Source organism: Asterias rubens, chromosome 22 (assembly GCF_902459465.1).
Source record: "Asterias rubens chromosome 22, eAstRub1.3, whole genome shotgun sequence".
Classification (NCBI taxonomy): domain Eukaryota; kingdom Metazoa; phylum Echinodermata; class Asteroidea; order Forcipulatida; family Asteriidae; genus Asterias; species Asterias rubens.
In genome coordinates this window covers 8,600,666-8,628,317 of record NC_047083.1, presented here as the reverse complement: position 1 = coordinate 8,628,317, position 27,652 = coordinate 8,600,666, and the positions used below count along the sequence as shown (strand labels likewise).

General features: G+C 37.8%; 2 protein-coding genes across 2 annotated transcripts; one reads left to right on the top strand and one right to left on the bottom strand.

Moving 5' to 3' along the window:
- Window positions 1-4,060: 4,060 nt before the first annotated feature.
- Window positions 4,061-14,197, top strand: LOC117305061 (SAM pointed domain-containing Ets transcription factor-like). The gene is made up of 7 exons (XM_033789775.1): window positions 4,061-4,160; window positions 4,953-5,053; window positions 9,122-9,449; window positions 11,196-11,393; window positions 11,823-11,969; window positions 12,456-12,614; window positions 13,222-14,197. Exons 2-7 carry the CDS (start codon window positions 4,994-4,996, stop codon window positions 13,398-13,400), a joined length of 1,071 nt encoding a protein of 356 aa, XP_033645666.1. The 5' UTR covers window positions 4,061-4,160; window positions 4,953-4,993; the 3' UTR covers window positions 13,401-14,197.
- On the bottom strand, window positions 11,296-27,307 carry LOC117305063 (synaptonemal complex protein 3-like). The gene is made up of 10 exons (XM_033789776.1): window positions 27,207-27,307; window positions 25,734-25,906; window positions 25,239-25,341; window positions 24,405-24,439; window positions 24,106-24,223; window positions 23,485-23,584; window positions 23,017-23,115; window positions 22,385-22,489; window positions 21,111-21,191; window positions 11,296-11,382 (listed from the first exon to the last, which is right to left on the bottom strand). The coding sequence occupies exons 2-9, from the start codon at window positions 25,876-25,878 to the stop codon at window positions 21,138-21,140; spliced, it is 759 nt and encodes a 252-aa protein (XP_033645667.1). The 5' UTR covers window positions 25,879-25,906; window positions 27,207-27,307; the 3' UTR covers window positions 11,296-11,382; window positions 21,111-21,137.
- Between the last annotated feature and the right edge of the window lie 345 nt (window positions 27,308-27,652).

Genomic DNA, 27,652 nt, shown 5'->3' with positions numbered 1-27,652 from the left:
GTGATATGTTTAGCCCTTTGTTATCACAAGTAGTGGACTTTGCGCTAGGATTATTTCTAGTCAGACTATGGGCAATAATGCAATAAAAGCTCATGCTCTATAAAACCATGGAGGTGATCTAACCTTCAAGAGCTAACTTACGTTGTTAAAGGATTTAAAGGTATAAGTGTACAACACCTTTAATTTTAAAGACACTTGATACTATTGGTATTTGTCAAAGACTAGCCTTCACAGTTAGTGTATCTCAACGTATGCATAAAATAGCAAACCTGTTAACATTTGAGCTCAATCGGTCGTCGAAGTAGCGAGATAATAATGAAAGAAAAACACCCCTGTCACACGAAGTTGTGTGCTTTCCGATGCTTGATTTTGAGACCTCAAAATTCTATATCTGAGGTCTCGATATCAAATTCGTGGAAAATTACTTCTTTCCCGAAAGTTACATTATTTCAGAGGGAGCCGTTTCTCACAATGTTTTATACTATCAACCTCTCCCAATTACTCGTTGCCAAGTAAGGTTTTGTGCTAATAATTATTTTGGGTAATTCCGTTGCCGCCTTTAAACTTTGGAATAGTCTCCCCATCTCTGCTACGCTCTGTTGATTCACTTCATATTTTCAAGAAGCACCTAAAACCACACATGTTCCTACAATGATTGTCTGGCTGTTTATGATTTTATGTATAATATTATGTATAATAATTGTTAAAGACCAGTTTTCTCAGATGTTGTACAACAATCAAGGAGTGAAAAGTTATCATACAGTCAGGGGGATTTTCAAATCGGTCCACAAACTAGAAAAGGATGTTGAACATTTTCAGAGAACATTCTGCAAAATTTGGGAGCGTTTGGCAGCTCTGGAATACTAGGGTCGTGGGTTCGAATCCCACAGAGAGAGCTTGTGGTTTTGTTGTTTCCCGGGACTTTGGCAAGTGCCGAGTATTATGAAAATTTAGACTTTTCATACATCAGTGATTTTGCAACATGCAACATCTGTGTAGCCCCTGTTTATACCTCCATGTTTATACTATGACAAAACAGTAACAAAATTTCAGAAAAACTCGCTGTTCTTTTATTTAGTTGTTTGTTTGTTTGTTTATTCGTTTTCGTTTTGTTTTTTTACTTCCTTTTGTTTGGTCGGTAACAAGCAACTTGAAATGAAATGAAAAAAAACGGTAGGCCCTTACTATGACAAAACAGCATAACCCAGTTACAGAAAACTTGTTCCTATCTCTTGCGGTGTTTAACCGTTTGCTTATTTTTTATTTTTTTTTATTTTTGTTCGGTCGGTAAAAAGCACCTTCTTGAAATGAAATGAAAGTTTAAAAATCTCAGCACCACCGGTTATTCTTGGAATGCTGAAAGCATTTGAATAGGGAAGCATTGGTGGGGGAAACCCCCTAAAACTTACCTGAAAATAAGAGAGTGTGTATAAACTTTTGTGTACCTTTTGTATATAGCAGGACGGGACAATGGCTGATGAATGTTTAATAATGAGGGTACAATATGTGAAACAACATTACGCAGAAATTTCACGTTCTTTTGGGCAGTGTTCCTATATCTGTGGAACTTGAATATTCTATTTTCGGCGAGTAACAATATCTTGGGGTATTCTTATAAGTGTATTTTTTCAGACCCCCAAATTACCACAATACTTTTTTGTTCGATTGAAGCTCTCTAATAAGAACATGCACACCTCATTTTAAGTTGCTTTTTACCGACCAAACATGCAATGCCTCAAATCATAACATGAGGGTAGGCATCCTTTCAAAAATTCCATCTCAAAAATGTAAGTCCATGCCTGTTAATATAAAAGTTAACAAATTACAAGTTAACAGAATGCCATACCTTTCCTCAAACGAATAAACAAATAAATGTTTAATGGCATTTAGTTTCGCTTATAACATCACAGAAGGAATACTCAAGACGTTTTCGTTTCAAACGAAAAGAAACAAAACCGAAATCACTTTTGGTATGCAGTCCGTGCAATAGAAATGGTATGGCCAACATTCAATTAAAGAAATGGCCGTCACGGTTTCGCTATCACCGTGACAAACAAAGGACTTGTGCACAAGTCTACCGTCAAGTATACAACAATGAATTACAACTCCATTCTTTCTCTCAAAAAGTTTCACTTCTTGCTAAATTGCTTAAAGGGAAGGTACACGTTTGGTAGCTACTCAAAACAAATATTAACTTAAACACTGACTTGGTAACGAGCATTGGAGAGTTGTTGATAGTATAAAACATTGTGTGAAACAACTCCCTCTGAAGCAACGTAGTTTTTGAGAAAGAGGTAATTTCTCACTAAAATAATAAAACACTTTTACAGAAGTCTTTTATTCCTATCTGAAAACACACAAAATTCGTCCCAAAAGGGTGTTTTTTCTGTCGTCATTTTCTCGCAACTTCGATGACCGATTGAGCTCAAATTTTCACAGGCTTGTTATTTTATGCTTATGATGGGAGTCACCAAGTGAGAAGACTGGTCTTTGACAATTACCAAACGTGTACCTTCCCTGGACACTTTTGGTAATCACTCAAAGTAAATGTAAGCGTAAAAACCTACTTAGTAACGTGGAATTGGTAGCTGTTGACAGTATAAAATTGGGAGAAACGGCTCCTTCTGAAGTAACGTAGTTTTTGAGAATTTCTTAGTAAAATATTTGAACTGATTTCGACAACCATCTGAAAGCACACAACTTCGTGTGTCAAGGGTGTTTCTTTCTGTCATCATTATATCTCGCAACTAAAAGACTTCAGGCTAGACCATCCAAAGCGTACAAACTTGCGCGTATTTCAATCTAAAACCGTTCAAGAACGCGATTTTGTTTCCGCATATACGAGGGGAAAAACACACGAGATCTTCCAAATTGTTGTAGCCTTTGGTAATACTCCACTGAGGTTATTTCGTGTATTATAAAACAATTACTTTTTGTATTAACCCGAACATTTCGAAAGTTTTTATAAAATAGTGTGTTTAAATAGTTAAAATATATTATTATCGTTGTGTAGCCCTTATTATTATAGGCATTGACGTCGTCATCAAGCCGCCATCTTAGATAGAGAGTTGCTCAATGGGTAAACCCATGACGAAAACATTGAAACGCAGATTTAAGTTGTACGAGCGGCGCTCGCCTCATAACAATGTATAATAATTAAATACCTATTATTTGTTTATGATTAATCTTTAGACATACACAATAACTTTACAAGTTGGACAGGGGCTAGCTGTCAAGACAAAAGTATAAAAACTGTCATCTAGAGGTGTGTAAAACCATGGAGCTATAAAAAGGGAACCAAACCCCTGCCAACGATAGAAATATATAATTGGAGATTGCACTCAAACGATTAGAAAACATTTGCCCATCACAAAATACGTCATAAGGCGCGGGCCACAAACTGACCCCAAAGTTCACAGGGTAAGCGAAGTTTCGTAATCTACTCAAAGTTACGGAGGAAGGAATGGGCTATGCATGGTTAAAACCATTTGGTGAAGCAACCCAAAGAAAAATGTGTTAGCATGTCTGGTAATTAACTGCGGCAACCCACTATGGATCGATTGCGAGGTCAGGGCATACCACACGATGGCACGGTCACCAACACCAGGAGGAAGAACACCGACAAGACATTTTCATGTACGTACACACACGCACGTGCATTTTACATGTATACATACAAATTCATATTATGTATACATATACACGTACACCGTCTGGTACACGTGAAAACCAACATGCACACATTACAAAAGTACCCCCCATGTATCAGTGCATATCATGGTAAACCCAACCCATGTGTCTGCCGAACGGACACGACGGGCACGGCACACACGGCACACACGTCCATGCAACAGTGACTATAGTCCAGCCAATCAAATCGCTCCTACATACGTCATGGTACATTTACTGTTCTCACAGAGGCGGTGACGATACAATGTTGGTAGTAAATAGTGCAGGGGTTATGCTGTAGGGCTTTACCACACGTGGTTATATGGGGGGATTTCATGAGGTATATAAACAAACTAAATACTAAGACAAGTCATAATCGTTTTGACAAGGCTGAGAGCAACACAAGTCTGATGTTCAATAGTACAGTTTGCCCATCTACCCTGCAGTTCTATATCACATCTGAAGAATTCAGTTAATAATAACAACAATAAGTAAGTTTCAAACTAAATTTATTCAGCTGTATTGTTTTAATACGTGCTTGTTTGGAAATAAGCTGAGCTATTTACTGTCATTATTATTATTATTATTGTCTATCTAACCAATATAACTATTTTTCTTTTACAGGTGATGCTGAATTAATTTTTATGTCATTGTCAGTTGTATATTTTATGAAATAAGCAAAATATTGTCATCTGCTCGTATAACAGTGTGTAACAATTTCAGATTACAATTTCAAACATGCATAGATTTTCTATATTTTGTACACCAGGCCAACAAAATATGGATTTTCAAATGTGCGAGTACGTTTCACTGTTACTGTCTCTTAATATTAATACTTTTGATTTGATAATATTGATTGTTCAAATGTAATTTGTGTACTCTACCCCGACACCAAGGGATGTGCGAGGCCGTAACCGAAGTGTGCAGAACTACCATTGCATTGTTTTGTTGCTCTAAAGACATGCTTGCATGGTTTCCCATGTAAACTGTGTCAGGATTTTGAGAATGAAAGTCACGACTGATTGTCAATTGAAACCAATGATATTGGTTCAATAGTTTCCGATTTACCGTGAAGTATTCTTTCACTTTGCTGGCTGACTTATGTTATTCACAAATTGAAATACAGCAAATGGAGCATGACACTTCACATGGGTGTTCATTTATGAAACGCAACTTTTATGAGCTGGACCTTTTGGATGGTCCGGAATGCATTTCGATTTTCAACTGAAATTGTTTAAAGCTGTCATGTATACTTATTTATTTATTCTGTCTCTTCACCACAGATACCAATACTCAAGTCTCAGTTACTGCAGAAACTATAGGCATGTACACAATGGCAGAAACGTGCACTATCAACCCAACTCCATTTAGCGGGTTTGGACAGGTAATTATCATAATTAATAATTAATTTTTAAATTAACTTGTGGTACTGTGATAAGCCATTTTGAGATATGGTGAACACATTCATATGACACTATATTAGGTTTGGGTAAATTTGTCTGTATACACCCAAACAAACAGTGCACTATAGTGTGCGCCATACCTCAAAAAGGCTATTAATTTCTTTTTTAGCAGGTCCCACCCAAACACCACGGGGAAACGTTTCTCGCATCAAACAGTTATGCCACTTTCTTACAATTGCAAAAAAAAACCAGGAAATGGCCGATCACACTTAACCTTTGGACAGTGTTTTTTCAGTTTTTATAGGCACTTTTTTGAAAAGAAAAAAAGGCAATCACTAAATCAGGCTGCATGAATTAACCTTTTAGGTTTTGCAACAAGCAAAATCCGAATTGCGTAATATTGTGTAAGTACATGTGTAGGAGGATGAACATTAAACACATATTCATATTGACTAGAGTCGGACTTGAACCAGCGACTTCCTCCCACACTGGTTCAACAGTGGCAACTCTTTTGAGGAAGTTGTCCTCCGTTAATTGAGTTAAAACACCTGTTAAACTAGACAATAAGAACAAGGAAGTGCGATGAGTGATATTATTTACAGGGAAAACATATGGGAAAAGTTAGTGTGGGTAATGTCTATTGTGAACACTTTTTATGAATGAACAATTTTTACAGGGAAATTGGATCTACCTCATAATAGCACACGTGGCCAGATTATTATTATTTATTTTTTTCAAATTATGGTATCTGCAAACTCTCGTTTACCGTTCAACCATGGAGGAATAAAATATTAACTGAATTAAGTGGGCGTGAAAATGTTAAATAATATAATGTGCATTAATTTAGCGCACGAGCATTTCCTTACAGAACCAATTAATGAATTCAGTCACTTGTTATTAAATAAATGTTTTACGTCGTATGTAGAGCGACACGCACGAGTTCTAGCGGTAACAGTAGTTAAATGCTGTGGGTGATGTACCACTATGATTATGATGTAGTATACCCACATCATAAATCGAATAGGCTACTTATTAATTACAAAATAAATCATCAAAATGTTGTTGAATAATAAATAAAATAAAAAAAAAACAATTGAAAAAGAAAACTGTAAAAAGAAATGAGGCCGGGATTGGTTAGCTGTGCATGAGGAAACTCATCACAGTAATTAAAAAAAATCGTCCATTGTATACAAATAAACGTCTGGAAATAATTGGTTGCGGTAAGAATTAGGCTGCATACAAAAAAAAACGGCAATGAAATCATCGGGCTTAGCGCTAGGCTTTCCCAACATCACGACTCAGTAATGTACTGACTTTTCCTCAGTAAACCCCGTGTGCATTCGCCGCTGACGGCCCGTAGTTTTTTTTAATGTCACCCAGTCACGATACAACTGATTTTTGTGTGTAGGTTTTCCAGAAGATCTAGTGGGTGTACCTTTTAGATTTTAATTTTCACAATCTACACTCTGAAAAACAGTGTTTATTTTGTCAACACATTTCTAAGCATAAGTTTTGTATACCCACTTTTTCATATGATTTAAACCTTAAACATGTTTTTTAAAGATTCTTGTGTGTGTTTAAATGCTACAAACCATGCGACGAGGTGTCAAAAATAATAATGATAAACAAGTTAACCGTTTAAACGTGTTTGAAAAGGTACAACATTTTTTTGTGTGCTTAAACTCTAAAACCAATCCCCTTATGATATTAAGTGGTTCAAGCATGGAGCAATAGTCCCTGCTTTATGGTTGAAGTAACAAGTTGAATTCAAAAAGGTAATTGACTCCAATGACAGCGCAGTACCAGCTGGGGCGATGACACGGTTCCAAGCACCCTAAAGGCCAACCAAGGTCACCCCTCCGACTGATACGAGTGTGTAGCTTCGTAGAAACCTGGCAGTCGGGGTTTCCCCGTTTCTTCCCGGGCTGTTCACCACAGCTGGTCACGTCATCGCTGGCTGATAAGCCACACACTGACCCCCAGTCAATGAGGATGTCGTAACAATTGAACACCCAGAACGGAAATGGGCAAGCGCACTTATGGTACAGCAATTATTATTGGTCCATTGTCAAGCGGATTTTGTATCGATGACCCACATTGGTTGATATGTCACTGACGTCATTTGCTTTTCTTTTGGCTAAGCGATTCAACACACGGACTTTGAGACTATTATCCAGTATCCGCCGCTCGTGTCAAGCACAACCAACTGGTTGAAGTTCAATGCACTGGAATGACATAATACTTTAAAAATAAAAACACCCGAAAAGTTACTATAGTCGCATAGCTACATGTAGTACACAAGTATTGAGTTTTCATAAAACCCCAAACTTGAAATCAATATTTAAAGGCAGTGGACACTATTGGTTGGTACTCAAAATAATTGTTAGCATAAAACCTTACTTGGTGACGAGTAATGGGGAGAGGTTGATGGTATAAAACATTGTGAGAAACGGCTCCCTCTGAAGTAATTTTCCACGAATTTGATTTCGAGACCTCAGGTTTAGAACTTGAGGTCTCGAAATCAACCATCTGAAAGCACACAACTTCGTGTGACAATGGTGTTTTTTCTTTCATTATTATCTCGCAAGTTCAACGACCAATTGAGTTCAAATTTTCACAGGTTTGTTATTTTATGCATATGTTGAGATACACCAAGTGGGAAGACTGGTCTTTGACAATAACCAATAGTGTCCAGGGTCTTTACGGACTATAATAATATTGTTCCTTCTCTTTGACTGTATAAACCCGATATCTGTTCGCTTTTTACATTGTATGCATTCTTTAATGCTGTGTTTTGGACAATATGGAAATAAATGTGCATTAAATTGAATTCAACGTCACCTCTATGGAAAGAAATCATTATGTAAATTGATGCACGTGCGAGTCTAGTAGTAGGATGAGAAAAAACACCTACAAAAGTTGTTTTCATAGTAACCATACAACAACCATACAACGATAGTCGGTTTACAGACGTCAACCGCAAGGGGTTCTGAGAAGTTGTGCCACGCGGCAATAAACGGGGTTTGGGGAACATTCTCGAGGGTGCAGTGTCAAGGGCAAGGTTGTTGAGACTTAGGAATTTGTTTGCCATTCGTGCCACGTGAGAGTTATGTTACTTTAAATCTGGCCTGTTGCCAATATTATTACAAAATCCCAGTTCAGACATGTTGACAGGAATGCTTTGGCATTCCAGGTACGTGCGGTTCGAGCCAGTTCTTCGCCTGGTTACTATTGTGTGTAACATCCAGGTGTAAACAACACGTGTTTCATTAGAGCTTGCGAATAATATATCCCGAGGTGACAGAGGAGAGTTCTTGATGCGGGGAGGTACCGGATGACTGGAACACGAATTAAGTCGTTAGGAAGGAAGGGTTCCACGAAAGTCGGATGTTTCGAAAGAGTTTAGAATTTATCAGATCTAGGCCTTGCCCTATATAAGTTGATGAACTGTAGAAACATGGTCCAAAATCAAAATATCATAAAAGAATGGAGCCATATTTGGTCACGTTTAGTATAGAGGCATTGCAACATAAACCTGTCATTACAACATCGATGGTCCAAAGTCCTCTCCCAATAAAACCCTATGGAACTCCATCCAATACTCAGTAATTACACAATATTAAAGCATGCTGTTGTATAATTATTCAGACATGCAACTTTCTTATTGAAAAAAAAAGAGGAATGTCCGATCACACTTAACTTTTGTATACTGTTTTTCAGTTTTCTACTGCTCTGTTTTGAAAAAAAAGAGGAAATCAGCTAATAGGTTGCATGCTAAGCCTGATTATTATTGTTCCCTCATTGTTTGAGGTACAGTGGTGTGAGTTGCTAATAGCCGTGGGATGATGAGGTGATTTGAAACCACATCATCAACACACACCAACACCACAATCCAATCTCCACTTGCAGGACTTGCAGTGGTTATACTTTCTTATCTTGGTTTCTAAGAAAATGTGTCTTTTGAAGAAGTATTGCCTTCAGGATGTTGTTGTAAAATATGAAGTAAACAAGTTAAGGGTCAATGTTTTTATTTGTTCTAATTTTCCCAGGAAGTGAAGGCCTTCGACTTGAACCTATCAGGTGACTTCATCAACTTTGATTTCATCACCCAAGCTCAAATCGATGGCTTCTTCGACACAGCCCCGACAGACACACAAGGGGGTCTCCTCCAACCGGTCGAGTCGATGGAGGGGTCATTCAACGAGATGTTGCCTGCCCAGTCACCCATTAAGATTGAGGAGTTGGGGTCAGTGAATGTTGCACCCCTTCATCATCAGAGCCAGTATGATGCTGATATGGATCAGGTGCAACAGTTGATTGTACGAGAAGTCATGGGTGATATCGTCACAGCCTGCGAGCTCATCAACATCCCAACAGGTGTGTAAACTTTCACACTGAGGGGGCACTTCCTCCATAGACCTTTTTCGCCAATACCCATTGCGCAAGTGCACACTGTTGAATGAGGTGCATGCTGGTCTAGCTAGCGATCAAACTTAAAAGCTAGCTAGACCAGCATGCACTCCATTCCACGCCTCAGGCGCACGTACTGAGTATTTGCGATAAGGTCCATTGGGATTGACCAATCACATTACGAAACTTGAACACTGAGGGCGCCATTGGGCTCCCTACAATTGGATTGACCAATCACATTACAAAACAGTAGAGGCTGACAGACAATTAGACAGATACCCTTTGTTGCATGTGTTCATAATTTAATACCAGCATACAGGGAACCCAACAAAAGAAGCCTCTAACATTGACCTCAAGACAAATGCTTACAGTCAAAGACAATGAAAAAAGAAAGTAAATAAGTCTGAGTGAAGTTTTTGTAAGAAACAAAAAATAACATTGCGTTTCCTAAAATACGCACTTTAATCTCAAATCCAATCTTAAAAATATGTTACAAGCAACATAAAATAACAAGGAAATTCTATGTCACTGTTTTCATTTCCATCAATGTTCACAGTTGACAAGATACAACTTAAAAAGGTTATTCATGGTCCTTGAATCAACTACTTGGATAATTCACCACAAATTTGGGGCAGATTGCAAAGTATTCAAGTCCACTTAAATCCGTGTCAAACTTTTCGACCATGACCCATACATTTCACAAGAAATCGTGAAGGATATGACATCACAAAACAGGAAGGATGTTGTGAAAGGACCGCAAAGTTTATCGATATCCTGGAAATGGAATGGTGTCAATCTACTTAATTTACATAAAATGAGAAGGTCATAAATCTCGATGTCACTCAAGAGTCACTTGAGTTGATTGGGATCCAATACTTTAAAGTACTATATTTTCTTGATGCATTTACAGTACTGTACTATGTTTTCTACATGTTACAGTAGTACTATACTATATTTTCTACAGTACTGTATTATGTTGTTTACCATGCATGTTACAGGAGTGTCTATTTAGATAGACAATGAGCACATTTCTGATTATTGTAATAGTATACATTACAATAGTATACATTACAATAGTATACATTACAATAGTATACATACAATAGTATACATTACAATAGTACAGTTCCACACAAGTTTCTGCATTATGTGCAGAAGTATGAGCACCCATAAGAAACAAACAAACAAACAAACAAACAAACAAACAAACAAACACCCCTACAAACAAACAAACAAACAAACAAACAAACAAACAAACATCCAACTTAAGCAAACACAACATTCTCTGGTATAATTAACCAACCCTGCACAATATTATGCCAACAAATAAAATGGGGCATTAACCTTATCGTAAAGTATGTACAGAAACATTGCATTGTTCGCATTGCATAATACTAAATACCTGACCTTAATATACATCAAAGATAAGTCAATTGAACAAATAATATGTACATAATTAGAGACTATATTATGAACAAATTAACACTAAATGTCAACTTTTTAAAACAGTAAATCAATTCTTTTTGTAGATAAACCTTCTGGAACGCCACAAAAAAATTTCATCTAAATTGAAAGAAAGTTTATCAAATATAAAATATCCTCATGTCTCGAGCTGCTTGTTCGCTGTCACAGAAAATAACCAGGCTGTGTTCCAACCTGTGTATAAAAGTCAATTATTTAACTGGATCCCTTCTTTTTTGTTTCTTCCTACAGATCCTTGCAGATGGAACTCAGAACAAGTTAAGAAGTGGGTGGAGTGGACGAGACATCAATATCGCCTACCTGAGATTGAAGTTGGCTTCTTCGCAATGGATGGCTTGAGCTTGTGCAATCTTACAGACGAGCAGTTCCGTCAACTCTCACCCAAGTCCGGCGATATCTTGTATGCTCATCTCGACATCTGGAAGAATGGTAAGGATGGATAAGAATTTATCTTGTTGTTAACCAATCCTGTTGCCATGAGCAGGGTTAACACCACAGTGGGCAATGCCAGGCGGGCCTGCCCAGAACAAACAAATTTAGCACAGCACCCTGAGCAAAATACACTGTATAGATTTCCCCCGATCAGCTTCAACAATGATGGTCCCATATCTAAGCATGATTAACTTAGTTGAACCTTCGCCCCTGGTGGACTAAATTCAGGGTTTAGAGCCCACCACTAAAATTGGTCTAGCTGCAACACTGGCCATGAGGTTACCAGAAAAAAATATTAAAATACTCTCTCTAGAAAGTTTGATATGTTCACATTCCTAGACCCTGATCTCGTATCGATTGTTGACCGAGCATCTTGTTTCTGTATACAATAAATAACAACTTCTTTCTTTTTTTCATCTTTTACAGCTGCTGGCCGAATGAATGTAGCTGATAACATCTTGTCCCCACATCTTCCAGCCTCTCAAGTGTTTGTTGGCAATGAACAGTGTAGTTATATGGATCTCAGTTCATTGGGCGGGTATGAGACATCAAGCTCCATGTCAAACAGTGATGGTAAGCATCTTTAGAGCAGATCCTCTATATTCACTGTGTTTCTCAATTTTCTTATCCTTTATACTGTCACCTGTTGCATCCACTTGGTTGTGTCTATTTTAACCCTGCATTCCTATTGCTATACTTAAACAACAGAGTGTGACACAAGACTCATAAAAAAGGTTGCACAAGTTTGCTCTAAATCGGTTACAGTAGAATGTTTTCACAAATAAAGACAAGAGCATCCAGGTTCATAATAAGGCAGTCTAAAGATGCCCTATAATGCACAGTTGGTAAATACCTTGGTGATATACCGTGCAAGTCTCTGGCATATTCAGACATTATTGGGGCTACTTGCGGGTACACTGTACATTGCTTTAACATGCCCCAATGTTCAAATCCATTCCAAACTTGCACAGTCAAACTGTATAAAAAGTAAGCAAGATGATCCAACGAAAAACGCTTTCAAACCATTTATTTTCTTGCTATTTTGTTCTATCCCAACAGATGAGGCATCTATCCCTTCTCCTGGTCCAACATCAGGCCCCAACACTTTCATGACCCCTAACCACACCGGCGGAATTCACTTGTGGCAGTTCTTGAAGGATTTACTTGTGCAGCCTGATTCCTACGGCTACTGCATCAGGTGGTTGGACAGACCCCAAGGTATGATTACTCATTTGTTGGATCCCACCAAAAAAAGATTATTTGTTGACTCCCAAAGCAAAGAACGTTATTTGTTTGATCCATCTCAACGTGATTTGTTGGATCCAACCAAAGCAAAGAACTTTAATTGTTGGATCTCAACAAAGCAATAACTTTCTTTGTTGGATCCCACCAAAGCAAAGATCCAAAGATGCCCTATAATGCACACAGCTGCCCTTACAAAATACTTTTGACCGATACTGTGCAAGTCTCCTGCATATTTCAAACATTTGGGACCAATATTCGAATACAGACTGGACTTACACAGTCAAACTGTAACAAAACGTAGCACAGAAAACTATTATTGTACAACACTGTACACAGAAGTAGAATCACAGAAGCAGAGGATCACAGGCAAAACACAAAGAACACAAAAGTGTGACCTCGTATTTCAAAATAAAGTGAATACACTACTGATGCCCATAGGCCTGTAACCTTCAAGGAATCCAGAAGAACATTGGTTTTACATAAGTTACCATTTACAAATGGACGGTATTCGTATTGTACACATTTTTCACATTAGGCTGTATGCTAATGAAATTTTCTTTTCTTATTCATTTTTCTTCAGGTATTTTCAAGATTGAAGATTCAGTCGAAGTTGCCCGCCTTTGGGGGCTCCGTAAGAACCGACCAGCAATGAACTACGACAAATTGAGTCGCTCTATTAGGCAGTACTACAAGAAAGGTATCATGAAGAAAACAGAAATCGCACAACGACTAGTTTACCAGTTTGTCCACCCATGTTAGAATTTAAACCCAAGTTGGAATCACTTCACGAGCTGACACTTTTGCCTTACACCTTACATAATTTATAAGCTATTTATTTTTCAAAATTTAAATTATCTTTTTATATCAAAATAACGACCAGTTAGCTGAACAATTTACTATACATGTACACCGCACTATCCATGTTACAGAAATTAACACTTAACAGTATATGGACAAAGTGTGCTTGGTATGATAATAAAATCTTTTGGAAAACTTTTTTCTACGTGTATATAAAATAAGAAAATAATTTATTTAAAAAGGCCATCAGCGAAGCTATGAAGCATTCTTAAAAACCAAAAACTGGAAACAAGTGTTTCGCCATATTGCAACAGTAAGTTGCGTCATCGGTGTATGTTCTATGAACACCATACTGCAACACTAAGTTGCTTTAAATGTCTCTTACGGTACTGCCAAATAGTGTCTCCTAGGTTTGAGATCGTTTTGTTATGAAACTAATTAATAATTTTGCAATGTTTTCCATTGCTTGACATCTTGATTGTTGGAGTGTTTAGAATCAGTAGGTTGTCACTTACAGAGCAATTTGTATAAAAAGACAAGATGGTATTACAGCAAACACAGACCACTTAGATTTTTCTTAAGTATATTGTAATTACCTGCAATAGTGATGCGGAAGTTTGTGGGTTCGAATCCCATCTAAGTAACCTATATTTTGTTAACGTTTGCGGTAACAAGAACTACGTATTACTATTATTATTGACTATCTTGTAGACGATGTGACCTGTGACATCACATAGTAACAAAAGAGCCACAGAGCCTTTTTGTACACAGCTCAATAAAAAAACCATAAAAACTTATATTTTATGGAGATTGCTGTCTAATTCTTATCAACTTTTGATGAGAAAAAGGGGGCACATCTCAAAACATTTCCAGCTTTTACTTTCATAACTCTTGGATTTATGTGGAATAAGTTATGACACAAAATGTCAACTTTCCCATATGACCAGTGCAGTATCTTGCCTGCCAGAAATGCCATAGAATATACAAGGTCACACCTATTGTAAACAAAGGTCACATGGTCTATAAAGCAGGTCAACATCCATTTGTAAACAAGATTTTCTCCCTCTACATTTCATCCTCTTTACACAAACGAAACCTGGGAGATTTGTTTTGATACTCTGAAAATATAATCTTCTGTTTCATTAACGTTTTTCATTATTTGTACTTTAAATTAATTGTTTTACCATTTTTAAGTTATTACTTAATTTTCAATTATTAAGTAATAATTTAATTGTATGTTTTGGTTGTTAATATTAGCATATAATATAGCCTGTAAATAAGTATGACTATCAATGGTGTTTTTTGCAATAAACACAATTATAATTGAACCTGCTTATTTTGTTTAAAGCAAAAATGGCATTCATCTAACTAGCATTTGTTTTTGATTTTTTCACTTTGATTGGCAAGAAAAATTCTAATGATTTATACACGAAAACAAGTGCTAATCTATATGATTTATAGTGTTTTATATATTTCTAAATGTAGCAACTCTTTTTTATCATTGTAAATTAAAAAACAAATTATTTATTTAATAAATATGTATTGATAATAAAAACAAAAAGCAGAAGCAAGAATTGTTAACTAAATTTCTTGTCCTTTGTTAGTGTAATAACCATTTTTTTAAAACTGATTTTCAAAGCTATAGTATCTACTGTATACACTTTGGCCCAATTTAACTGTGTTCGGAAAAAAGTCTGTATATTATTTTCTCTTGTTTGGAATAATTCTCAAAGACATTTATACTAAGTTTTCTTTAGGAATATGCGGCCCCAGAAATTTGGTAGACACAATAGCTTTCTGTCAAAATAACTTTACTTACACTCCATTTAAGCATTAGTCATATGAATACAATATAAAAGCAAAGTCAGAATTGTACTGGCTACATGAATTTGAACTCAATAGGTGCCCCAGGTAATTTCTATTAACAATCATAAAAGTATGTCCCACCCAAAGGATTAGACTCGAACCCGCACTCTACAAAGCCAGAACCCGAGTCAGATAATCAATTTTGTTTTGTATTTGTATAAATTTTGCTTGTACAGCGCCATGAGCGTCATGTTTGACGGACCTGAGCGCAGGCCTGATACTTCACGGAGGCAACGGAGGCGATTGCCTCCGTTGCCTCTTGCCATTGCCTTGGTGCCCTTGAAATGCTCCAGTAGAAATTTACAATTTCCTCATAGGGTGCCCTTTGCCTAAGAGAAACAGCCTTGGTGCCCTTGCCTTTTCAAAAACGAAGCATACAGGCCTGTGAGCGCTCTATAAGAGGCCACTATTATTATTATCAGTGGTGTAACCAGACATTGGGGGGGGGGGAGTGAGGGAAAATATATAACTTTGAAGGCGTCGGATAAACCTCTTTTCAGCTGCAATATAAGCCCGAACATCTGACGTCACACTTTGAGGCTTGTGAATAACGCCAGCGACCTGCGTTGAGACCGGCGTGTGTATTCATCATTGTATCCAATGGAATCACTGGATCTAAGGAGCAGGGATCCGTCTATATCCTTGCGGATAAAGACAGGGGGGCCCAGTCTACTGCCATATAAGACTTAGCTGTAACAAGCCGCTTTAGGTTCATGGGAATTGACAAGTTTAAAGCCATTACACTTATGGCACAAAAAAAAAAAATAGTTCACAGATTTACAATTAACTTACAGGGTTTACAGAAGGTAATGGTGAAAGACTTCTCTTGAAATATTGTTCCATGAAATGCTTCACATTTCCAGAAAACATTAAAACAACTATCAATTCTCGTTGTCGAGAATTACGGTTTTATTTTAAACACATGTCATGACACGGTGAAACGTGCGGAAACAAGGGTGGGTTTTCCCGCTATTTTCTCCCGACTCCGAAAACCGATTGAGCTTAAATTTTCACAGGTTTGTTTTTATATCAGTTGTGATACACGACGGGTGGGCCTTTGGACAAGTCTGTTTACTGAAAGTGTCCAATGGCTTTAAGGAATGTTTTAAGACTGTCTGATGATTAGGGGATAAGTTTGAAAGCACCTTGATCTCAAGCTACCTTGCCCTACACTCGGGACTCCCCAACCAACACTAATAATTTTCCCCGTATTCGACCACCACACATTTTCCAAATAAATTTCTTTTCAAAGGTTTTCAACAAAAATGTAAAATTTTATAATTTACCAGTAGAAAAAAAGTATCCAAAGTCATAAATTTGTGAGTACTCCTTTGGTTTGAGTTTATTTGAAATTATGACTTATGGAAAACATTTTCCGGCACTAAAAAAATCCTGGGCAGAACCGTGCTACTATAGGATCGGGTATGGGCGATAAAATACGAACTGACTTTGCGATTATCATTATTAGTCATAGACCCAATGCATTATTGAGTCAATGATCCCACCAGTTCCATGAATCAGCTAAATTATAACAAAGGAACAAAAAGGGGACTTTCCCCAATCTGCCTAAAATATCAAAACCTCTTTTGTCAGTTGTAGAAACAGGTCATACATCTAGAACAGGAAACCACAGTAGCAAGATTTGCATTGTCGACAAAAACAACCCTGAGACTACAATAGTATTCCCTTTATTGTATTATTTGTAGAGTACTACTGGAGTACCAAGCAAGCCCTGGAACTTCATTTTGAGAGGGCAAGGCCGTTTAAATTGTTCACAGGACAGTCTGATTGATGTTAAAGTTAATGTGAAACTTCTGAAGGGGCGCCAAGGCCAAGACCAGGGGCATCAGCGGCAGTGGTCTCCGTGGCCTCTGTGTAATTCTAGGCCTGGTACTTGTACTCGATACTCGTACTCAGTGTTGAAATGAAATACAACATAGTAGTAATACTTCGAGTACTACTGGAGTACCATTTTGATGGTACTTCAGGCCACTTCTAATGGAAAATCTTAAAGTAAATGTGAAACTTCTGAAGGGGTGCAAAGGCCAAGACCAGGGGCATCAGCGGGAATGGCCCTTATGGCCTCTGTGAAATTCCAGGCTGGTGCTTTTTGTTGATACCCGCTAAGCCAAATACTCTTACTCAACAAAATCTATATTGGATACTAGACTGAACATTTCCAGGTGACTTGTATCGCATTTTAGTTTGGAGCTATAAATCAGCGTTATACATTTACAAAAACCAACCTATGACTGATTTGATACAAATCTAATAATGTTTTTTTGCATCAATTGTATTCTTTCTTATTACTCAGCTAAATTTGTTTTTCATGATGTCATTTCCCGTTTATTTTTAAAATTACATTGAACAATTACTGCTGTTTTTATGGTGAGTGGGTTGGGTGGGGTTGAGTGGGTTGGGTGGGTGTATCTGCTACTTTTTTAAGTCAGAATTCTTTATCTGCAATTCATTAAACTATTAACTACTTTCATTTCGATCAAAACAATGACCGTAGCATACAATGGCAAGTAAAACTTGGACAAGTGTGTTTGCAATTGGACGGATGTAGGAAGTGGTTTGAGGATGACAACAGGACTGAAAAGTCAAAACAGTTCACAGATCACTGGTGTAAATTTAAAGACGTGTCTAATTACATCATAAGGTTTGTTGTTGTTGTTGTCCCCAAGTAGGTGAAATATGCGCCAAATAACATCATCAAATGTTTTGTTGTTGTTTTCACCAAGGAGATAAACATGATCGGCAGATTTTGATGACTCAAGTAGTAAACAAACTCAGTGTCAGAGTTTGGAAGTGATGGATGACTCAGAGGAGGTAAAAAGTCATGTGTAAAAGGGTCTGTCGGTTGGTAATGAAAATTTGGAAATCAAAACTAACTTGGTGAGAAGTACAGCAGCTTGTTATATAATGCATTGAAAAATATTGCACTTCTAAGCTTCGATTATGGTAAAAAGAAAATCACTTTTTAATTAATAATAACATAAAATTTATAAGGCGCGCAGTATCTGGAATAGATCCATTCAAAGGCGCCGGAAGCTAGTCAGCTGACAAATTAAACAGATGAGACTTGAGGTTGTGTTTGAAAGTAGAAAGATCAGGTGTGTCCCTCAGCTCGTCTGGCAAGGAATTCCAGAGACGCGTTGCGCAGCTGGAAAAGGCACGGTTTTATCCCTCAATTAAATTAACAGAATAACGTTTCTCAGATTGTGTATTTCTCCTATAGTGCCACTTGTAATGTTTCGATAGACATTTAAACAATTCTCACAGGTGCCTTTTCCCAGAAGAAAAGAAAATGCCTTGGTGCCCTTACCCTCAAGAATGAAGCATAAATGGCCTGCTCCTCCTTGTCAAAGTTGTCAGCAAATGAGACAATGCAAGTATGTCAACGGTCTTTTTGCAAAAAAAGACAACAAGCGCAGCTTTTGGTGTTTTGTCAAAGACCAGCGAAAATCTAAATGTCCACCAACCTTTCAACATGCTGACCAACTTCTTCACAAGCCTAGTGCCATCGCTCAGGCATTCAACGAATTTTTTACTTCAGTTCATTCTCCTCCAGGATCTTGCCCATCAATGCCTCCATCCTGTACCTTACCGATTCCTGAACTACCGCCAATTCAAATTGAACTCGGATGGCTGACAAAGTCGCTGCAAAATCTCAACCCTCTCAAGGCACCTGGGCCTGATGGGATTTCACCAACAGTTTTGCGTTCAACTGCCTCCTCCATCGCCCCACCGCTATTACGTGTGATGAATTTGTCGCTCTTACACGGCTCCCTACCCTTGGACTGGAAATTATCTAATATCACCCCTGTGTTTAAATCTGCCAACCGAACCGACATCAAAAACTATCGTCCAATTGCTTTAACCTCCATTGTCTGCAAAATACTTGAAAGAGCAGTCGCTAACAATATCAATGAACATATTTCTTCTAACTGTCTTGGTAATGATGAACAACATGGATTTACAGCACATAAATCCTGCGTCACCCAGCTCACAAATGCTATTTATGACTGGGCTACAATCATGGACAAACCCCGTCCACCTCGCATAGACATTGCTTTCCTGGACTTTAGCAAGGCATTTGATGTTATGCCTCATCACACAATCCTCAATAAACTGGCAGAGAACTTTAACATCCGTGGTCAAACTTGGTATTGGCTGAAAGCATTTTTGACTGGCCGGTTCCAGCGGGTTATGTACCAGGGAGCTTTATCGTCCATGTCTCCGGTTTCATCTGGAGTCCCTCAGGGAAGTGTCCTCGGTCCCCTCCTGTTTAACTTATTCATCAGTGACATCTCCCATTCCCTCAATTCCAAGTGTTTGCTCTTTGCTGATGACACCCTCATCTATAGACCTATCCACTCCCCTGCAGATGAACTTTCCTTGCAAGCTGACCTTGATGCCATCGACTTGTGGAGTGTGGCCAATGGGATGAAAATAAACACCAATAAGTCTATGATTATGCATATGACCAGATCTACAAAAACACTAGCCCTTCCAGAGTACTCTATTCATGGATCCTCCCTCAAAATAACTGCCACCTACAAATACCTTGGAGTCGTGATCAATCATAACCTCACTTGGTCTAACCATGTCAACAGTGTTGTCTCCAAGGCAAATAGGACTCTAGGTTTCATCTGGCATACGGCAGGTGGAACATCCCCAACTGCATTAATGTCCCTTACAGATCCCTTGTATTACCTATTCTTGAGTATGGGCTGCCTGCATGGTGCCCATATACTACAACACTTTCAGCAAAACTTGAACGTGTCCAAAGGAGAGCTACGAGGATGTTCCTTAGGCAACAACGAGGTGCAATGTCATACGAGGACAGACTCAAAACTCTAAACTGGCAAACGCTTGAATCCAGACGACAAAGACTCATTGTGCAATTCACCACTTGTTGTTTATTTGGTTTAATTAATTGTCACATCATCAACTTGAATACCTCTGTCCAATACCCGACACACCGATACACTCGTATTCAACCATTTGTATGCTAGAACCCTCAGCCTAAAAAACACTTCAGTTCATTCTTTCCCTCGTGTTTGGAGCGGTCTGCCAACAAATATCTGCAACTCCCTCACCCTCGATTCATACAATTGTTTTAAAAGATACCTGTGTCAGCACTTCCAGAACCTGTAGAGTTTTTCCAAATTGTTTTTAATTTATCTGTTGATAAAGATTGGCCCTTTTCTTAATTTCTATATTTTTATTTCCTCATTTGTTCATTGTTTTTAGGTCAGCTTTTTTTTTAAAACTCAAATGTGCACTTCCAAATAATCTTGCTACATATAAATAGGTTTTTCTTAACATATACATATTTATTTTGTTCTTAATATTTATTATATTTTCCAAAGTTTATCTTTACTGTTTTTAAATGTTTGTTAAGATTCTATTCCTATTTTAAGATTGGATTGATAGGCTTTCGAGTCACAGTGGTTAGGTTCACTTTTATTAATCCTGGCCATCTTAGAATGGGCTTGTCCTGTCTGTTTTTATAATTGTCTTGCTTGATTGCCAGTGCTCTGTCTCACTCAATCATTGGTTTACAATTGTTCTAGATGTCTTAAGTTTACATTCATTGTTTCTTATACTGTTATATTTCTTTATTTATATTTCAATGTTGTATCTTGTACTGTTTGTTGAAATCTTGGCCGAATAAATAATAATAATAAATAATAATAAACAAGAAAACAACTAAGCTGCAGTTTTGTTTCAAATGGCAAAAATTTAAATCATCAAAGATAAGTTATTAGAGAAAGACAGAAAGGATGAATCATTTACCTTCTAGTTGTTGAAGGAGATGGTTGTCTAGAATAACATCTTTTGGAGGGATTTTCGAACATTGGCCATTTCATGGGCTTGCTAAATTCAAAAATGGAGAGAAGTTACAAACAACTTTACAATTTCACTCAATTAGACATTCAATCAGTAAACAACTTGTTATTTTTTATTTTTTTTTCTCTACAAAATGACTGAATAATAATATCTACAAACTTATATCCAGTGCAAAAACATCATTAGGTCCCCCCTACACACACACCAAGGAAAAGAAACAAAATACTAATAATCCACTAAAATCTTTGCCATGTCTTCAACATTAATTAAAATTATTTTGCAATCAAAAACGTTGTCTTTACCGAGTTCTGCATTTTGGTGCTACACCCCAATCCCCCCCTCCCACAAAAAGGGCCCAGTTAAAGGACTTTGTTGAATGTCTGAAGAGCCAGTGTTGTTCTATAATCTCTATAAAAAATAAAATAAAAATTAAAAAATGACTAAAGAAAAGGACACAGTAAAAAAAGGCAAGTTTTTTACACCATAGAGGGCGCTACATCAGCTTTACAGTTGGAGTTGAGTGGAGTTTTAAAACTACCTGGTAAAGTTTATGCAGCAGTAGATTTAGGTACATGTTTCATCCTTGCTTTACAATTGTCCAAATTTTAGGGGGGGGTGGGGGTCTGTCCCAAATTGAGTGCAGGCCTGGAATCACGGAGGTCAAGGCATTTATTGCCCCTCGTATTGGCATTTGGTGTTCCTTCAAAAGTTTCCCAAAGGGCATCAAGACAATTTGCCCAACTACAGTTGGAATAACTGATTAGGTAGGTCTCTGAATAATAAGATGACAGTGAGTGGGGTCCCAGTTAGGCATCCATACTTTTTAAATGGGCATTGCCATGATGATGTCCTTTAAAAAGTTCCAGTGCACTTTTGGAAAGATATTGGACTTCCTCGATATAGACCTTTATCACGCTGGCAACATCTTGGTCATGTTCCCTATTTCCAATAACAGTAATGAATGCTAACAATTGCGCATGGCACCAGACTATTATTTTGTCCAGCCTCAGTTTGGTCACAATGAGTTGAAGACGCAGGAGTAAACAACGAGGAGCTAATCATCAGCTGTATGCAGGATAGAGTTGTGTGGCGTGTCAGGCATAGAGCCCAACTCGAACATGCGGCAAGGCGACAGACCGCACCATGTTAAAAGTCTATAGTCTGCTGCCATCATTGACCAACAATCTTCACTAAATAGTTACACGTGATGAATGTCTTACCGTATCCATGAGTATCTTCTTCTGTAACATGCTCATCTCTTTACGCAGCTCCCCCTGGACATGAGTCTGCTGGTCAGTATGACACTGGTCCAAATCGGTCATTGTCTGTGGAGTAAATGTGGAAACAAATATTAATTTTGGTTTGTTACCCATACACCACTGTGTGTTAGCAGTTAGCACTGTATACTATAAATTCCAAGAGTCCTGTGAAAAAATATCACAGGTATGTTACTCGGGTGGGATTCGAACCAACGACCCTTGCAATTCTAGAGCAGTGTCTAACCAACTAGACTACCGTAGCTAGAGGCAGTTCGAATCATAATGTTTTGCCATCGGTAACCAAATGTTTAGATTACACCGTCGGCCTATGTTGCCCTGCTGGTCTTGGCCTTGGTGTAGGTGCCCTTCAAAAGGTTCATTGACTTTTGAATTTTCCAATGAAAGTGCCCTTTGTATAACATGTATAATGACAATGGCCTTGCTCTTACCACATGTTCAAAAATAAAGGTTGAATAGCTTCTGACTTTTCACCCAAACAAAGATTCTGATAAAATAGGGAGACCCCCAAAATCAGCCTTTGCAACAGCCGTAGCCATAGCTGTTGACTGCAATTCAGATATGGCCTTAGTTACCTTGGAGTACTGGTCAAACAGCTGTCTGATTGTTTTGAGTCGTTGTGACATAGTGATTCGTGATTGCTGGAACAGTTTCTGTTGTTGACGAAAGACTACCTATAAATCAGGGAGAGGAGATATTTGCACACAGTGAGGTATTAAAGTTGGTTCAAAATTAGAGAAATCTTTAGTGGTCAAACAACAACAGAAGTCTTGCGATTATTTGTACATTATTGTGAATGAGTTTCTGCATATAAAGCTTTCAACATTAAAATTGTTATACAGTTAGTACAGCATCTATAGGCATGTTAATCTTGAGTCACAACTCCCACTATAGTAAATTTTTCCTTTGTTCAGAATCAAAGAAATTTTGGTTGAAAAGGTTGCTTGAATTGAAAACTGATGAATATTCTGCTTTTGATTCACCAAAATACAAAAACCCAATGACTTTTTTGGTTTACTTCACCAGTGATTCAGAAGTTTTACCTGCATTTTTTCTTCTTGTTCTTTCACTTTATTGACATCGGTTTCCCACTGGTCGAGAACATTGGCAAGTTGTTTGGTGTACTCATCTTGCAAACGATTCCTGTGAATCAAAATTAATTAAAATTATGTGCTAAAATTTCTACTTCAGATTGCATACTTCTTTTCTTGGCAAGTACATCAATCCATTAACACTGGTGGCGTGTTATCGCAGAGTGGTCTAATTCACTAGATCCATGGCTCGATGTTGTCAGTAGCAGAGTGTGGGTTCGAATCCCGGTCTAGACACTTGTGTGCCGTTGAGCTTCATTCAAATTTTGGGAGGTAGTGCATTTTTCTCTCCACCAGGCTCCTTGTAGATGATACCCCTGCCTAAATGTACATCCTTTTTACAGACTGCGAAGAGGGTAACCCTGTTTCAGCCCCAGGATTAGAAGGAATTGTGCCCCCTGGCAGTAGGTTGATTTCTCATCTTGAAGTGGCCGTCCTTCGCTTTGTGATGTTATATGTTTGTCAATTTCTCATAAAAAAACTGAAAACAAAACAAAACAGTCGGCAAATTGGGCTGAATTAATTAGCTTGATCAGTACGCTCCTTTGGTTCATAATAAAATTAGATTTTTACCTTTCTGTCTGCTGCATCTTCCAGATTTTGTCCACCTTACAGTTAGCCGACTTCAAGCTCTGCTGAGTGAATGTCTCTAACCGCTTCTTCTTAGATACAAGTGACTTCCTCATATCGGCTGTTTGTTTCAGAAAGGGTGTTAATCTTGTTAAAGGTAAATGTGATAAGATATTTAAATTTGGTTTGTGATAACACCATCTACTTGTAGATTATGTTCTTTTGGGAACAATTGTCTTGCTTTATATTCTACTACCACGGAGTAGATTTTCCTAGAAATTAAGGAACCTGAATAAATTTACCTCCAAATGATTCCAGCATAGTCTGCATCTCCCCACTGCAAAAAAAAAAAAAGATAAAAATTTAACAAATTTACCAAAAGTTCAGAAACATCCTCACCTAAACGACAAAATCTTTGTAGCGTCATTACCGCAAAATGGTTCTATAATCATCCATAAAATTGACTTCTATATTTTTCTTTATTATAAAGGATGACACATGACGCATAGTTTACCACTCAAATGACAAAAATTTGTGTGTACAGTAAATAAATACTACTGTTATTGCCCCTGAAGACGAGGAGAGTATACTGTTCGAAACTTTGAGACCGAATCGTTTCTTTTCAGAGCCAACACTCCCTCAAAAGAGGATTTGTTTCACCCCCGCCAGTTTACTGTTAATTATTAGTTTTTCTTACTATCAATAAATGGAAACCTGAATTGATCGGCTGGTAATTAAAGGCAGTGGACACTATTGGTAATTACTCAAAATAATTATTAGCATAAAACCTTTCTTGGTGACGAGTAATATGGAGAGGTTGATGGTATAAAACATTGTGAGAAACGGCTCCCTCTGAAGTGCCATAGTTTTCGAGAAAGAAGTAATTTTCCACGAATTTGATTTCGAGACCTCAGATTTAGAACCTGAGGTATCGAAATCAACCATCTAAACGCACACAACTTTATGTGACAATGGTGTTATTTCTTTCATTACTATCTCGCAAGTTCCATGACCGATTTAGCTAAAATTTTCACAGGTTTGTTATTTTATGCATATCATGAGATACACCAACTGTGAAGGCTAGTCTTTGACGATTACCAATAGTGTCCACTGCCTTTAATGTTTGTTTGACTTACTCAAAGTTGGTGTTGGCTTGAGGCACTTCTCCCATATCATCATCTTCCGGGTAGAAGCGTTTCTTACCAGTCTTGGTTTTAGGTACGGCTGGAGTTTCATCTTCTACAAATATAAATATAGGAACAGATGTGTTGGCTGATTGGGGCTTGATACTTCACGCTGCCACTGGTCATTAATGATACTGCTAACTACAGCATTTATAGAGCGCTAAATACGTATGTGGGTAACTTGTTCCAATTTGGAACAAGCTACCGACATGGATCTTTCGAAGTGCTGGAGTTATGACTGAAAAAGCATGATCGCCATATAGCGAGTCATAATGAGGGGTTCCCAGGGAAAGCTGGAAATGAGCGATGGAAGAACAGGTAGGTGTCCAGTAATAACAAAGATGAACAAAGGGCTACAAAGTCTTGGAGATATACTGGGGCCAAATTATGAACAACTTTATAAACAAGACTGCTCTTGCTTAACTGGACCCTGGACCCTGGTATTACCTCTACTGCTTCCAGCTACGTCTTCATTTGTTTCGTCATCGTCATTATCGTCAAAATCAAACTTGTCTAAGACTTGGTTGATCCTTTCCTTTTGAGTTGTTTGAGCGGCTGGCTTTTTCTTGGCTGATGTGGAAGCTCTCGGCATTGTGCTGTGGGTGAGGGCTAACTCAAAGCTTTGAGATAAACAGTTTTTGAAGATTTAAAAGGCATTTTTATTTAAGTAGACTTGTGGACAAATCGTAATGTTTGTTGCAGTGATAGTTGAGCCGTGGTGTTGGCGAAATGATTCAGGTCTCTGCGATTGAATACTGCTCTCCACTATGAGACTGCACAGTGCAAGAGCAGTAGTCTTGCAGGACGGGACAGCAGTATGGCGAGAACATCACCATTGTCGCAGGAATCACGGGGAGAGTTGGAACGCTATCACCGCAACAGACGTTTAACGACTTGTCCACAAGTCTTATTTATAAAAGAAGTAACATTATTTTGTTATACTAAGTTAGAAGAAACAAATATATGACACTTGCGTAAACTGTTATTGTTAGGTCGATTTCACGATTAAGTCTAAATGCCAGGTTGGAGTAGGGTTGCAGATTAACCAATATAATTATAGTAGGCCTAGGTCTAATAATTAATTGATTATGAAAATGTAACGCAATTTTTAGTGAAATAATTAGGTATGCTTCAGCTCATTTTTAGGCCTATTTCAACCTATTTTAAAAAGCTAAAATAAACGTTTCCCTTCTCTGTTTTCTGTATGCGAACTAGTTTTGTACCACAATTAATTATCTTCCATTGAAATCTGGCTATATAATAAACTCTTGTCCGCACGTTTCAAAGACTAAACAGAACTAAAGTAATCAAAAAGTTATAAATAATAAGCTCTTGAAAATTGAATGAATAGGCCCCCTATATGAATTGAATAAAAAGTTGAAAAAATGACAAAAAGGTTTATCGCGATTCAGAAACGCACTGCATTGTGGGAAGGAATATGGGGCGGTTACTATGCACTTTGTACGACTGACTCGCGCACGCAACGCCTATACCTTTGTGTGGGTTCAACAGTGCCCGGGGCCCTCTCTTGATATTTTGCTATATGCGATAAACCTTATGAAATTAATCAATATTGGAAATATTCCCCGCCCGGAAATATTGGTAAAAAAAGGCCCACCCACCATGCCCTAGGGGATAGTCCGGGCATTCCTTTTCCACAGAATTGCCGACAATTTCTTTGAAAAACTTCAATTCAAGAAAGAAGTTTCGTTGGCTGGGGCGAGATGTCTCCCAACGACTCACTCAACGAACTCGCCCCGACTTGTTGAACAGTACAGTAGGTACGGCATGCAACAAACGATTTAAAGCTCGTAAAATGTCACCAAAGTGGTACAAAATAATGCCCACAAAACACCCAAACACAGTACAATCTCATCCAAAATCCTAGGTTGTCTAACAAGTTAATGGAATACAACTCACCAACGTTACACGTACGACGAAAGGCCTAAATCGAGGGGGAGGAACGACGAACAGAAACACAAGTCGACACTCACCTCATAAAAAATCACTGGCCGCCGAGTAAAAAATTAAAAAAAAGGTCAACCGGGGTCATTCAAACTTTAATATCAATCCGCGTTCAGAATTGTAACTTATTTTGATCCAAAAAGAACGAAACGAACCCTTACTCAAATAAAAGGGTTTTTTTTATCGTTTATTCTCATAACGATTTTAAAATTGTGTATTACTTTCACGTTTCTTTAAGGTCAATAATTTACTTTTTCTTTGAAGCTTCGCCCGCGGAAGAATACTAATCAATGCCTGTGTGATGTGGCAATAAATATGGCGGAATTATCGTCTGCTAAATAGCGACCATCTAATGTGCATACAAAAATATGTAATATGAATGATACTTTTCTAGATCTATC